The sequence below is a fragment of the Odontesthes bonariensis genome, chromosome 19 (genome assembly GCF_027942865.1).
Source record: "Odontesthes bonariensis isolate fOdoBon6 chromosome 19, fOdoBon6.hap1, whole genome shotgun sequence".
Classification (NCBI taxonomy): Eukaryota; Metazoa; Chordata; class Actinopteri; order Atheriniformes; family Atherinopsidae; genus Odontesthes; species Odontesthes bonariensis.
The window spans coordinates 13,650,160-13,665,229 of record NC_134524.1 but is presented as its reverse complement, the minus strand read 5'-3'; the positions used below and the strand labels follow the sequence as shown (position 1 = coordinate 13,665,229).

The 15,070-nt window shown below is 40.8% G+C and overlaps 1 protein-coding gene across 4 annotated transcripts in view; it reads left to right on the top strand.

Annotated features, from left to right (window-relative positions):
- ppargc1a (peroxisome proliferator-activated receptor gamma, coactivator 1 alpha) overlaps window positions 1-12,141 on the top strand; it is a 39,779-nt gene extending 27,638 nt beyond the window's left edge. For all 4 annotated transcript variants that reach the window (XM_075451759.1, XM_075451757.1, XM_075451758.1 and 1 more), the window contains exons 9-13: window positions 1,944-2,036; window positions 2,902-3,022; window positions 4,814-4,935; window positions 5,267-5,418; window positions 8,682-12,141. In XM_075451759.1, coding sequence (XP_075307874.1) covers window positions 1,944-2,036; window positions 2,902-3,022; window positions 4,814-4,935; window positions 5,267-5,418; window positions 8,682-8,785 — 592 coding nt within the window. In that variant the 3' untranslated portion in view covers window positions 8,786-12,141. The remainder of the gene's footprint in view (window positions 1-1,943; window positions 2,037-2,901; window positions 3,023-4,813; window positions 4,936-5,266; window positions 5,419-8,681) is intronic.
- Window positions 12,142-15,070: the final 2,929 nt, after the last annotated feature.

Below are 15,070 nucleotides of genomic sequence, written 5' to 3'. Positions count from 1 at the left end.
GTTTTGATCTTTAAATAGCCTTTTAAACTGGTGGGATACAATATATTGGTCCCCACAGAGTATTGTGGGCTGCTGGTTTTCAGATGCCGAAAAAAACAGTAAAACAACACCACACATGCATCTTGGCTGCTTCCCAAACTTGCATTTTAAACAAAGCCTGGCAGGACAGACCTGATCAGTCATGAGAGCTGGTGTGAGACAGGACAGACCTTAAAGACTCCTAGATAGAATTTATAGTCTCCTTATTGGATGGTTGTATCATGTCAGAACCTTCCACAACCACACACACACAGCTTTCCAACTATTATCACCATCCTGTACACAAGCACAAGTCATGGTCACACAAGTTTTTATGACATACACCCAACCCACTAGTGATTTGTTACAGACAAAACATTTAAACCACCATTTCTGAGAGACTTCAACACAGTTTTCTAGCTTATCATGTTTTTGACCTCCTTCGATTTTATACTGGAATTGATTCTAACCATATTGTCTGCAGTTGTTCTACTAACCATATTAATCCATCCAAGCAGGTGACACTTAGTTCTGATCTGACAACAGGTAAAGGATTGGCTCAAAGGTTTGGGCTCCCTAAACCAACAAAAGATGAACAAAAAAGAAAAAATATCAGAACATGAAAGGTGCCAGAGGCACTGGACTTTTGAACAGTGAGTTTTCATCTCTAGGCAGGGAGTTTTATTTGAGTGCCTCTCTAACAATCCCTCTTCACTTGCTCCCTTGCATGCTCCGGATTTTTTTTCTTTCTTTTTGATGCCGGGGATATTGTTTTAAGCGGCAGCTGTTGTTTTTACTGAGTGGCAAACCCTCCTCTTTTACATCCCTTGAGATGAAAGCCAAATCAGTCTGTGGGAATGTAGTCTCAGAACCCCTCTCAAAAAAGAATCCTATCATCATAGCCCTCTATGAGAACTACATTTCCCATGCTTCACTTTGATCAAAGCCGAGGGAGTTTGTGTTGTTTTTGTGTTGTTTTTTTTTTTTTGGGGTTGAAGAACAGACTCAGACACTAGTTACTGACAATGATGTGAATAAATTCTGTTTGTCAGTAGGAGTTCATTGAGCGCCTCACAGAGTAGGACTCCAGTGCAGTGATTCACTCTGTTTGCATGATTACTGAAAGGTCAGTTTACTCCACGCAGCCAATAGAATCACTTCATGTCGTTCAGACCCTTTCTCTTTACTCTATACCAACTTTGGCACAACTTTTTTTCAAATTTCACAAACAGTAATGTTCTCAAGTCACTCGCTCAAAATCTGACACCGACATGCTTTTTGAAAATACCCGACAGGGGATGGATTTTCCAAGAAAAGAAAGCAGTAACGCAAGAAAAGAAAACAGATCTTCAGCTGAACAATTCTGAAAAGCACGGGTCCCTACTCAAACTTTATATCGTATACAATCCTCGATCTTTCTAAACTGGCATTCCTTTGCTTCACTGAGTTTCCAAACTTCTCTCTTTCCATTATTCCGGTCTTCCTTCTTCAGCAACACTTCAATAATTGAGCATCAGAAGTTCAAGGAGTGCAGGGATATGAGCGCTCCAGTCAGGCCACCAGGGCTTTAACTATTGACCGCTTCTTCATACAACATAAATAGTAGAAACATGCTTAAGCCAGGTCAGGTGTGTAAAAACAAATAAAGAAATACAGCAATGAACTGAAAACAGTTGCTGTAGTCTCGACTTAGATGAGGAAAATGTTTGCGTGGAATTAAACCACTTGATAAAATCTTATTGTGTCTTTTGTATAGCAAAAACCTAAATGTGGCTCTTAGTGGCGCAAACAAAACATTCAAGGTGTCAACAACTTTGAAGAAGTCAACAGTATATAGTTGGATGTTTTCTAATTGAGAAAAGATTATCAGTATACCTCTGTGCTGCTAAAATATTAAACTTTTCTGCTGTTTGTTTTTCCTTCAGGTCTCGTCACAGCATAGATTTGAATGCTTTTCGCTCCAGAACCCACAAGAGTCCCCACCCTCAGACTCGATCTCCTCTTAGCCGCAGGCCAAGGTGATTGTTTTAGATGAATTATTTAACCTCCTGTTTATTATGCGTTGTTAACCTTTGTTTAGTTGTATGCTTCAGGTAAGGACAAATGTTTATTCCATGCAACGGCCTGACAACATTTTTTAGGTCGTAAGTAAAATAAGAAAAAAGGAAAGGCAGTGGAGAGAAATATTTGTTCTCACCACTTCAAAAATGTTTGATTTCTCGGTGATTTCCTTTACACACCTGACATGTTGAATTTAAGGGACTAGTGTCAAAGAACCACAAGTCATACTACTGCGCAGTCACACTGCACTCATGATGCTATCGGCCCAAAAATGATGCATATTCAACTTGGTGCATCTGTAGTTTTCCATGAGCCACTGCAGAGGGGACTATTTCATATGCAGAGAAAGTACAGGCTCAGACTGACACCATCTCAGCGCTCAGAGCTGATTTGGCACCCACGTGCCTAATGACACCCGACAAGCCCGAGAGTCGCTCATCAGTGGAAAACTTAACGGACACGTCTTGCGCTAGTCTAGGGTGGGAGAGAAAGTAGCACTTTCCTTCTTGATGAAGCCCTAACTAAGCAGAAAGTAATGACATGTGAAGTTGTGCTGACAGTTGCAGCTGCCTGGCTCCCCGACTGTGCTGCTCGCCGGCTCTCCCGCGGGCCTATCCTGCGGGCTTCACAATCATAGCAATGGTGAAAAGACATCTTATTAAGGCGCCCATGTTCTTTGCTTTGCAACGAGCTTCTCATTCATCAGTAGACTGGTCCTTGGTGGATTCTGGCAATTGTTCTTCATAAGCATAGACAGGAACAGTACATTTAAGGGTTGGGGGAGGACAGTGATTGATGTCATACAGATCTTCTCCTCTACAGGTATGACAGCTATGAGGAGTACCAGCATGAGAGGCTGAAGAGGGAGGAGTACCGCCTGGATTACGAGAAGCGGGAGTTTGAAAGGGCCGAGCAGAGAGAGAAGCAAAGGCAAAAAGCAATAGTGAGTCAACTCACACAACTACAGTCGCATTTCTCTATTGCTGTATTTATTTTTCTTCTCGATGCTTGACTTGGCTCAATATTCCTGCACCAATGCTGATAAAAGACCACATGTAATCACTGCTGTGGCACAACCCACAGAAACCTCCCACAGACACACACAGATTATTTAGGATGAGGCAGCCTCCAGCCCCGTGCCATGTGCCAGAGCGTCTCTCTGCTGAAAGAATACACACAAAGTGAGTTCCTGAATGATTCAGGCGACAGGCTCTTCCTCTTTATCTCTGGGTTGTGTATTTTTAACATCTCTGTCGTCTGGAAACACTGTCGACTCTTATTAATCACACCACAGGGGTAAAATGTTGAAATATAGGGGGAAATAGAAACTAGCAGAGCAAGAAGAAGGGAGGGTAAAAAATGGATATGGCCAGTGGTTCTGGTGAGATATTTCCCTTTTCCCTGTATCTGTTCAAAATTTGGCCTGATTCAGTGAATATCTCATTTCTCCCTTATCTCCACTTCCCTTGTCTCAGTGGGAAATTACTCGGGTTTCCAGTGGGGCAACACAGCTCCCGCCTATTGATAAAGCACACATTAAATGATGCAGTAATGCAAACGTGGCTTGGCACAGATACATTTTCTGAAAGGGAGAGACAAACAAGTATGAGCAGTCAAACTCAAGCTGTCAAACAAGGTTTGGGAGGCCGGGGATGTGAAAGTGTCTCTGTGTGTCTGTCTCGTTCGCTCTGTTTTTGCCTCATTCTTTCACTCATTCACGCACACACACACACATAAGCAGCCCTCAGGGTGCCATCAAGAAAAGACCACCTATTTATCAGCTGTCAGCAACAAAACCCCTAATGCAGCAAACACTTTTTTTGTCTCAAAACAGTATGTAAGCATGAAAGAGAGAGGAAAAAGCTTAGCTGTAATCTGTAGTTAATTTGTACGTTTCCAGCTATAAGCCAAATGGGCAAAGGTGAACTTTGAGTTTAGCATCAGGCAACTGATTTACATATATTCTCAAGACAGCATTCAAAATGGCAACAGGCCTCAATGGACTTACCCCAGTAATAGCAAGTAAATGAATGAATAAATAAATAAAACCAGTGATACAGTATAGCCCTAGGACTCAACTGTATTATATGATTAGCAGATGCAATTAAACTCCTCAAAAGCTATAATTGGAGCCTGGCGCAATCTGTTCCTAAATTATTTCACCATGACCCTCACGTCCTCTGAGGTTCATAGAAATCAATGTTTTTCTGCCTTGTGGCTTAAGGCAGCAGCTCTTAATGTTTCCTCGCTCTTGGGTAGGAATGTTCTTTTAATATTAACAAACCTCTCATTTAGCAACCAAATTTTCTGTGAATTGTAGCTCCATCACTGGAAAAAAAGAACACTTTTCTGATATAGAGCTGAATCACCTCACAGCTTTATTTTTAACTTCACAAAAGAAGAAGCAGCCCCAAACTTAAGACATGGCATCATTTGATAAAAATCTCTCTGCTTTTGGTTGATGAGTTGCAGAGAGAAAGAGGAATTGTAGTGTCAAGGTAGATTGAAGGCACTTTCAAAGTGCAACTCCATCAGATAAGAGGAAGGAAGCTGAACCAATCACAGTGGAACACAAACAGACAATAACAGGAGGCCCAAAGTCAGCGGCAGTATCCACAGGAGTGATCAAGACCAATTCATTAAAGCATGGTGAAGAAAGAGAGGGGAAAGGGAAAAAAAAAGCCCCCCCCTTTTAATCTCTTTCCCCGGCTCTGTCTTTCCTCTTAACGAGCAGGAGGAGAGACGGGTGGTGTACGTGGGGCGACTGAGGTCCGACTGCACCCGGACAGAGTTGAAGCGCCGCTTTGAAGTCTTTGGCGAAATTGAAGAATGTGCAGTGAACTTGAGGGATGATGGGTAAGGCCCCAGGTTTTTCTCTGCATGTGGGTTTGCCTCTTTGTGGTATTCTGCTGTTAACGTTCAGTGGATGGGTGACATTTGTTTTGAACGTTCCTAATCTCTTCTGCTGTAACTGCTAAACTTTGAGAAAGGTGACAAAGACCGAGCTTTTGCAGTCGCATAGCATCTCCTGATTCATCTACCTCTACGCCCACAGAGCCCCAAAGATACACCTTTATTGATTCTCTTTTGCATATAAATAGCATGATCGTCATCTAAGACAAGGCTCTCTGTTGAGTCATTGTTACCCCACGGCAACACTGACGTGTCCTTTTCTATTCTTGACCAGGGACAATTTCGGCTTCATCACGTACCGGTACACTTGTGACGCCTTCGCCGCCCTTGAGAACGGACACACCTTACGCAGGTCAAACGAGCCCCAGTTCGAGCTGTGCTTTGGCGGACAAAAGCAGTTCAGCAAATCGCATTATACAGACTTGGGTAAGTGCAGCTTTGTTGTTTTCCCCATCAGCCGCCTGCAGACAGCCATCCGGTATATTTGCGTGTCTTGAAGACTGTCAGTAAGAGGAGGGAAAATCGGGGGTGGGGGATGAATAAGACCGCAAAAAGCCTTGAGTGATGCTTCCAGATCAAAACATACCCATCTCTTTCCTGATAACAATTCCTGCAGCCCTGGATGTCTCCACAAGGCATCTGTGGCTCAAGATTGCAAAGCGAGAGCAGAGGTTGGCCTGTGAACATGCGGAGAATAGAGCTCCATTTCCTCCTTGCGAGTAGCTGTGGTATCTCATGGAGGACTGAGGCAGACTCCATGACTCACGTGAACGTGAGATGCATGTTTCTCCCTTTTAAAGGAAAAGCGAGACATTATAGGGCGAGATAGCACCTGGTGTGTTTTCACGTGCTGGCAGATACATGTCTGTGGGATCCCTTTTAGATTATAAGAGGGGGAATAGTAAGTGGAAAAATAAGATAGAAGAAAGAAGAAGAGAAATTAGGCAAGGAGAGGAAAAGTGGGAGAGAGTTTCAGCAACCTTTACTTGAGTTTGAGTCAACTGTTAGGGTGTTGAAACAAGGCATAGCTTTGATGGCTCGCATTGAGCCCAGTCGCTTACACAGTCTCTCTCCGTGCTGCCTACGCAAACCTGCTGGCCATACTGGGAGTGTGGAGGTCGTGGCGGACTGCAGTTTAGCAGAATCCATCGAAGTGTCTCCTGAGAGTAAACATGCATCGCTTATATATACAGGGCAGTACATAAAGCTCAAACAAAAATCTAACTGAAAGGGATGTAGCAAAAGGCTGAATGATTCATTTAATAAATAATGCAAGCAATCAGTGAAATTGAAGCGTTTCCCTTTGGCATGATGTTCCACTTTTGACATAATGGAGACAGTCGAGTGCTTCTTTTATTTCCCTCTGTTGCAAAATGACTAAAGGTTGTGAGATATGATACGTCATTATTTTAGGTATTTGCGCAGCCATAAAAGATCATCATTTCCATTTGATGATGATGTGTATGATACATATCGACTCTTACATTTTAACAGCAATATGTGAGGTCAAGAAATCGAAAATATACCGCTTCAACAGGGTCAATGGGTCACGTAAGAGAAAAAGAGCACTTTTCTAAATAAATGAAGTGGTTACCGCACAGTTTCAAAGCACATGCTTAAGCCATTAGCCTTTGAAAAGAGTACATGACACACAGAAACAGTTGCTAATCCTAAAGCCTTGAGGAAAGACATTATACTGAGATTGACTAATCAGTCTACTGAAATGGAAAGGCCTTCATTCAGCTGCCTCTTTGTCAGGAACAGGCTATTTCGGTCAACCCCATATTGATAGCACAGGATAAAGAGATTGAGAGGAGCATTTTCTAATAGTGTGGTATCCAAACCTCTTCCTGTGCTTTTTTTCCTTTTTTCTGAGACACTGTCCATTAGTTTTAAGTAGAGCACCTGGGTATTTTTCATCCCTCAAGGTGTGCGGCGAGACACAATCCAGCCCTGGGCCATTGCATTAGATCACAACTGGCGTCTCCGAGCTGCCATGGTCATTCCCATTTCTCAAAGCTCGTGGAGTGTGCTGCTGGGCCCTGTAGGAGCCCCATTTGTGAAGCTGTCTGTTGGCTCAGATAAGACACTCTTTATGTATTATCAGGTTGATCGAGAAAAACAGGACATATGAGAGATGAACTGACGGAAGGGTACGGTTTAATATCAGTTGCCTCTATTCTCATCTCACACTGTGCCTGAAATTCCATACTTTGAACTACATTATCAATATATGTACTTTCATTCAACATGCTTCCGAGTGAATTAATAGTTGTATGTATCTTTCCAGATGCGCTATAAAGTAGCGTGTATTACACATCATATCCTGAGAGCCTTGTTAATAGTTCACTCGTTTTTTAAAAAAATGCTTCATGCCTCACACAGCGATATAATATTCTTCCACCTGCATTCAGGCTGAGCCGCAGACAGTTTCCACATCTGGCACACTGCGGTATTCTCCCTGAAATAATATGCATTTTTGTTTTGAACGTCCTAAAAAAACAAAAATCGCCCATGCTCACGTTTCACATTTCCCTTTCTGAATTCATCATGGTTATCAAATCGGCACTGAGTGCACATGCTGACACCCACTTCTTAAAAAAACAAGTCCCATCTACATAAGCGGAGGTACCATTTTTGACAAACAGTTCACAAATACTTCAGTCTGATGTCAGTTTGAGGTTATTATGATTGCAATGTGCACATATCGGTGATACAGGCACAGTAGTTGAAGAGGAAATAATGAATTGCTGTATTTAGTGAATATGAACAATAGCTGCACTTTTTATCATTGCGACACAGAAAGTGTTGAACCTGTGTTTGGAGAACGTTCTCGTCCCACTGCTTTTTAGAAAAAAAAAAAATTTTCAAAGAAACTTGCCCAGAATTCTGTGCAAGTCTTTTATTGAATTTATTGAATTATTGGACTTATTTTCAATAAGGGCAACTTATCTTCTGACTAAATCTTTACTATCAGTTTGATGAACATTTCCACAAAACGATTTGGCTCAGAAATCCACCGTCCTTCTACCTTTAGTTCCTTTTCATATACTCAAAGTTAGTTTCAAAAACTAAATATTGAGCAAAACCAAAAGCTTTTCGGTATCAATTGTTTATTATGTTCACGATTATTTTTTCATTTCTATACATTGTTTATTTATTCTAGATTTGCTTTGTACATGTGGTGTACGATATCTTGACCTTTACTCAGGCTTATTAAAAGAAAAAAATTCCGAGGCAGCATCAGAGTCTGAATTTTATGCTAGGTTGCTACTGCAGCATGCAGTTATTGATTGACACGTTTTTCAACTATTTACTGCAGCCGGCCATGAAATTGTCTCGCGTGTAACCATTCACCCTTTAACTCTGACAGGATATACATTAGGTTGTGCATTAACCTGAAATTTCAGTTAAGTTTTCATTTGACCATTTATCATTTTGAGAAAGTTTAGCACCTCTGCTTTTACTGCAGTGCCACAGACAGGACAAACACATTTTTTAGGAAGACGACCCTCGGGGTTAACAGGATAGAAACTATCCGATTAACACTGGAGCTGCACATGACTGAGCAATAACTGGGGTCTCACCATAAAGTCCTCTAACAAGGGGATTTATTTTCCCCTATGCATGTTTTCAAAGAAGCACTGCTCTGATCAACATTAACCAAAACCCTCATTTCCTCCTCCCAGACTCCCATTCTGATGACTTTGATCCAGCCTCCACAAAAAGCAAGTATGACTCCATGGATTTTGACAGCTTACTGAGGGAGGCCCAGTGCAGCCTGAGAAGGTAACCAGCTCAGTGGCGCCTGCTGTCTGTCACAAAGAGGGACTTCTTATACCTCACTGTTGTTTCTCGCTCCTTTGACGACGAGATTACCAGAAGTTTTACACTCTTTCATAGAGTATGTAAGAATAAGTCTATAGACCTATATCAATATAAATGAATATATTAAAAATAAAGTTTACATGAACATAGCTGCTGAAGAGCTGGGAAGAGACATTGCATTCTGGGAAAGCCAGTGAACCCTCAGAATTTGGTGCACAGCTTTGATGCACTCTACTGCTGTACAACCATAAGTTAAAGAACAAGAAGAAGAAGAAGAAGAAGAAGAAGAAGGAAAAAAAACACTTTCACAGTTTGTTTTTTTCTCCAAGCACTACAATACCCACAATTCTTTTTGGGGTGAAGACATGCAGTGCAGCTTGTTCAACCAGATTTGTTTTCTTTTGCTGTTGTTGATTTTTCTTTCCTTTTAAATCTGGTGTTTGGATCTGGTGTTACATTACAAACAAGAGAATAGGTAATTGTATCTTGGAGGTAAAATTCTCAAGGTAACATTGTTGTCTACATTTCAAGGAGAAATGTAGCCGTGTATTTACAAATGATATAAAAAGGAATATTTTTATTTCATGTACATATCGAAGTTCTTTATTTGTTACAGCTATGCACTGTAAAACGCAGCCTTTTTTAAAATGAAGAGCAAAATTTCTTAATTCAGAATGTCTATCTGTAGCTATTACAATTATGTAAAACATACATCTACATGATGTTTAGAAGACATGATATGATTGTAAAAAAGAAAAAAAGACATGTCCGAATGCTCATTTTGCGGGAGCATGTGAACAAATGTCCTTTTTTAAGTTATTTTGTTGGAGAAGAGAACAGTCAGCCATGTATAGTTTTCTCTGTTTTTAAAGTTTCTCAATCAGTGTTTTTGCTTCTACAACCACTGTAAAATGCATTTTTAACATGTTTTTCATGATTGTAAAAAAAAATGATACCCCATTTTTTTAACTGCATATATATGTGTATATATATATACATATATATATGTATGTATGTATGTGTACATGTATATATAAGACTCAGTTTGATTTATTTGCTTTTATGTTTCTTATTTGATTAGAGAGAAAAACTGCTTTCAAATCTTTCAAATCAGTCCAAGCGCATATTTATGTATTTATTTTAATATTTGAATCAATACTATTTATGGACTCCATTTTACATGGTGTACCTCATGAAATTTTTATGCTATTTATGTTAGGTCTTTTGATTTTTGTTATTAAACTTGAAATCACTAGACAGGGTGTACAATAAATGGTTTGTTGGGGATAATATTACCTTCTATGCCTTCAGAAACAATCAAAACATTTAGCTAATCAGTCCAGCAGTCAGGCCCTCATCTGTTAGTAATTCGTCTCCAATATCAGTCATATCCGCAGCACCTAACTGGGTTTTTCATACAAACACTGAACATGAAGCAATAAAATGATTTTGCAGGAATTTTGTTGCACCGCTGTGTACACGTGACATGTTGTCATCTCTCCACTCATGCTTGATTATGTGAATGCCAAACAAAAGTTTACAATTTCCTTTTCCTGAATTTTTTAAAGATCTTGTATTTGATGTACAAAATATATATACACTAATATTATTCACAGTAATTAAAAGATGATTAATGATGACGATAATAATATAAATGGAAGAAAAAAAAATATAAAAAGCAATAAATTATTTTTCAGAGTTGTATTTTAGCTTCTACTGTTGTGTGATTTTTGGACTTGACCCATTACCCAGTCGCTGGTAGTTAGGATTCCTCCAGTCCAGTACCTTGGCTTCTCATCACATGACCCTTGGCGGTGAACCCGTGAATGTCCCCCGCTCTCACCTGCTCTTCCCTTTAAGATGTAGCTGAGTCTATGTGATTGTGTCGCCCGCATTATAACTGTGCAAATGTGACTGACTCTTAACTCATCCCTGTGTGTAAAAAATATGTCGAGTTGAAACTGTTTGTTGTGTAGTGCATGGCTATTACAGGATGCCAGTCGGTGCAGCCTAAACCACTCTGGATATCTGCCTCTCCGCTGCCTAAACTGGTACATTTTAAATGACATTCTATAAGCCTAAAGAAAAGTACTCAACATTGTATCGCATGCCGCACCCTGTTCCGTCAGCGCCCCCCCCCCGCTTCCTACCCCCCACTCACAGTCCAGATATCACAGCGCCGTCAACGTGACATTAAAGGTAACCTTGCGGTTTCTGGTTCAATTAATATCCCGTTTCTAGCACAAGCCAAGTAATGAGAGAACCAGCTTCCATCACAGGAAGGAGAAATCTTTTGTTTAAAAGCCTTGCTGATCACAGGCTTCCTTTCATGGAGTTTGACTATGTGAGACAAGAAACAGCTCATTTTTATGATGCAAAGAGGTAAAAATTGGGTAGAGTTAGGGCTGACGGAGAGATTGAAAAAAACTTTTCCTGTGTGTTAAGACATTGTTTTACTTTTTTGCTGTCTGTATAGCGTTTGGGTAATGGTGTCGTGTCCCATTTGATAGATGTGGCTTTAATCATTGTAATAAAAAGATAAATTTAAAAAAAAAGCTTTGTAAATTGCCTAGAGTAGAAATATATTATAACACCACCTGGTTCAAATTTCAACTGTGGCGGACTTTTTAATAATACTCTGCCACTGCTTAAACGTTTGTTGGGTAATCATGTTTCTTTTGGAAGGACAAAATGTTTATTGGCAAATGTTTGTGTGTGTGTGTGTGTGTGTGTGTGTGTGTATGTGTGTTGTTTGGATGTGTGTGTGTGTGCGTGTGTGTGTGTGTGTTTGGGGGGAGGGGGGGTTATTGCTCTGGGTTGTTACCTGTTTGTGTCCTATCCACGTTGCCTTCTGCCAAGTCCTTACCAATGCCTTTGTGGTTCTACCTATTGTACTACTTTCTTGTGAATTTTATTTTTTATGTGCAATTCTCATCAGCCTCACCATGCCAATAAAGGGAAATGTGTTTGAAAAAAAAAAAAGAACAGTCTATCCTTTGGAGGCTTCTCTGTGATCTGTCTTTCCTTGAAATGATGAATGTCCCTTCATCAAGCACTGTTGTACCACTTTCACTCAGTGCCGAGGATGATGATGATTTGTGTTCTCTGATTACTATCAAGGAGACATCCTTGAAATTTTTTAAATGAGAGATTTAAAAGTTAGGAAAACAAGTGGATTTAGAATAAATTTACCATCTCCTCATCCCGTTCCCACTATATTTCAAAGTGTTGAATGAAAGCTGACTGATGAGGAAAATGACATACATCCTCAGCACATCTGTCTCACTTAAGTTTCCCTCCTAATAAAGAAACTCTAATTCAGAGCCGCTTCCCTCTTTGAAATTCTGCGAGAGAACACTGTCGTCTTTGTCTGTGTCCACAACTTGATTCCACACTGGGACTATGCAACTTAATTAAAAAAGTTGGGGGGAACAATTTCATTAACGCGATGGAGAGCTACAGCGACTTGATGGTGTGCTTGATATTCAATGGGGCTCCATTATGACTATAACAACCCCCACTTTTCTGTAACGCACACACACATTCGAGCCCAAGAGCTGGGATCACACCAGAGGCTTCCACCAAGTCTTTTTTCTACAGGTGGAAAGAGAAATATGGGAAGAATGTGCATTAAACTTTAAGGTTGGGGGTCTGATTGTGTTTTTTATTAAGGCCTCTGTTTAGCCCCAGAGAAGAGAGCGGCTGGCTTTCATTTCAGCTTGGCTGCCGTATTACAGCGGGAGGTCTCTCTCTGCTTGCCCTTTCCACAGAATGAAACTGTCCCTGAAAATCTCTCTGCTCCCCTGTCGGCCTTTTTTCCGCACCTCACTCTTTCCATCATGATAGGATGGCTTTTTTTTTTTATCCGTTATGTGTCTTTTCTTATTATTAACTAGTAGATAAGCAGCTATCTCTTCTCCAGTTGGAAGTAAGTGGTAGCCTTGGAGATAATAGGGTTTGATGGGACTGGGCTCTCTGTGGGACAAACACTGAGACGTTTCTGTTGAGTTGTAGAGCTCTGCATTTGGCATCTACAGTAGCTGCAGCTGCCTTGTTGGATGCTCTTGAAATCCTAATCATGGCACTGACGAGGCACGCTTTGTTTCTAACAATGTGACAAGAAAGTGTACATGCTTTCTGTTTTGGTGGCCAAGTTGTAAAGAGCCGTTTTTGCAGTTTTTTTTCATAAGGATATCATACTTTTACTGTAGTTTTGCCAAATGTTCTTTTCCGTTTCAGTATGCTGTAAGCAAGGAATGATATGGGAAAATCCGACTTTGGCTATAAACTACCTGAGACTAGTTAATTAAAGCCTGTGAGGTGGAACATTAGCAATCTTGTTGGTAATTTACTTTAAAGAACTCGGTCCTAATTCTCAGCCTCACTGGAGGTGTATTAAAGGTGCAAATTTCTTTTCACTATGAAAAGACAACAACTGACACAGAATTCACATTTATCGTAGCTTTTATCACAATAATTAAGGTTAGCTGACACTGATTATGTCGGACTAAAAGGTTGGCAGAGAATAATGACAAGATTGCAGTGCCAAAGAGGTTAGGGAGCTCCTGGCTATGTCAACGAGACATCAAAGAACTGACGCCAGGATTTGATGCTGTGCCGCTCAGCTCTCACCTTTAGCGTCCCTTCAAGGTTTTTCTTTGCTCAAACCCCCACACTTCTTTTCTTTTTGTGTGAGTCTCTCTAGCACAGTTTCTCTCTGTACAAATTGAGGATTTCTACAAGCTTACTGTTTAGTGTTAATCTGTTGCCGGGCAGAAGTCAGTCCCTCAGGAGTGAAGCTAAATCGGTGCGAGTTTGGAGGAATTTGAAGGAGAAGCTACCTTTAAACATAGCGATATCATGACAGTGCTACAGGCTGTTATTCAAACAGATAACATGTACCTATTAGGAATGATTAGTTAGGTCATATGACCTGTGGTGTTCTCTCGCTGTAGTCATGTGAACCAGCTCATCAGCAAAATAAACATTTCCCGTGGCAGTTTCTGGACCCATCGTCTTGAATACAACTGCACATTTTGTTCCTATCATTTCTGAAAGTGGTCTTTGATGAATCTGAGCAGGATGTTGCCTGGCTTTCAATTACTAAAACTCGTTTTTGTTAGCACCATTTTTTCTCCCGCCAGCCTTCTATCGTATGCTACCTTATGGGAGAAGATAATGACAGTGCTATTAAAATCACAATCTCCCTATCCAGCATTCTAGTTTCAGCAGTTTTTGCTGTTAAAGAGTAATGAGGAACAGAAGGACAGTATTCTTCTTCCCCCCCAAACTATCAACTTTGGGACTGAATGTATTCTTCGCTAGATAATTAATGGCTACAGACAAATGGTGGTTGATTGAGCGACTCATCCCTCTATTTTCAATCACCATCTGCTGTGTGTTGCTGGCAAAAAACAATGTTAATTACCTCGAGTGTGCCCAAGACGTGGCGTATTAATTAGAAAAACAAAAAAAAGAAAGAAAAAGGGAAACCTAAAAGATTTAATTGTTTTAGTGTCTGTAATGATGTGTGGGTATTCATAGATTTTGTTGATGGATTAGCACCGGAATCAGATCCAGAAGGCAATCATTTGTTAATTTGGCCCTTCTGCCATTTACCAACAGATCAGCGTTGCTTTGACACACTTAGATTTACCTGTCTCCTGTGCCTCCAGGCCATGGCAGGCCTTTAAGAATGCTGGAGCTGGCAACTCTCTGCCACACAGACGGGACATCAGCAGAAAGATGAATCTCCACTGTGACCGCAGGGACAGCCAGCTGACAGAGAGCGTTAGGACTCCGGATGCAGACGGCCAAGCTTTTTCAGCGGGTGCATCACCTGACCAAAAAAGGAAGACAGGGAGAGAAAAGAGACGAAGCAGGACTGACTCAAAATGACAAGGCTGCAATGGGGCTCTTTGGGCCAAGGCTGTGATGGCACCCTGCAGACAATCCGTCCCCACGCTCCCACACTCCAAAGTGTGCAGGTGGTGGGAGAGTGGATCCTGATAGGCCCAGCATCACAGCACTGTCGCTAACAAGCCGATGTAGAGCGGCATGTAAATGTGGAGATGATGAGGGAAGCATATCATTGGTAATTATTTAGCAATCATAGAATAGCATCAATATCAATTAGCATAATTTCCATGACTTCGGTACTTAATGACTTCATTCAAAATACCAACAAATCAAGCTTGTTTCCTTCACAGAAGTAGGTAATTTACAGTCAGTTACAGACTGGATTATCGAC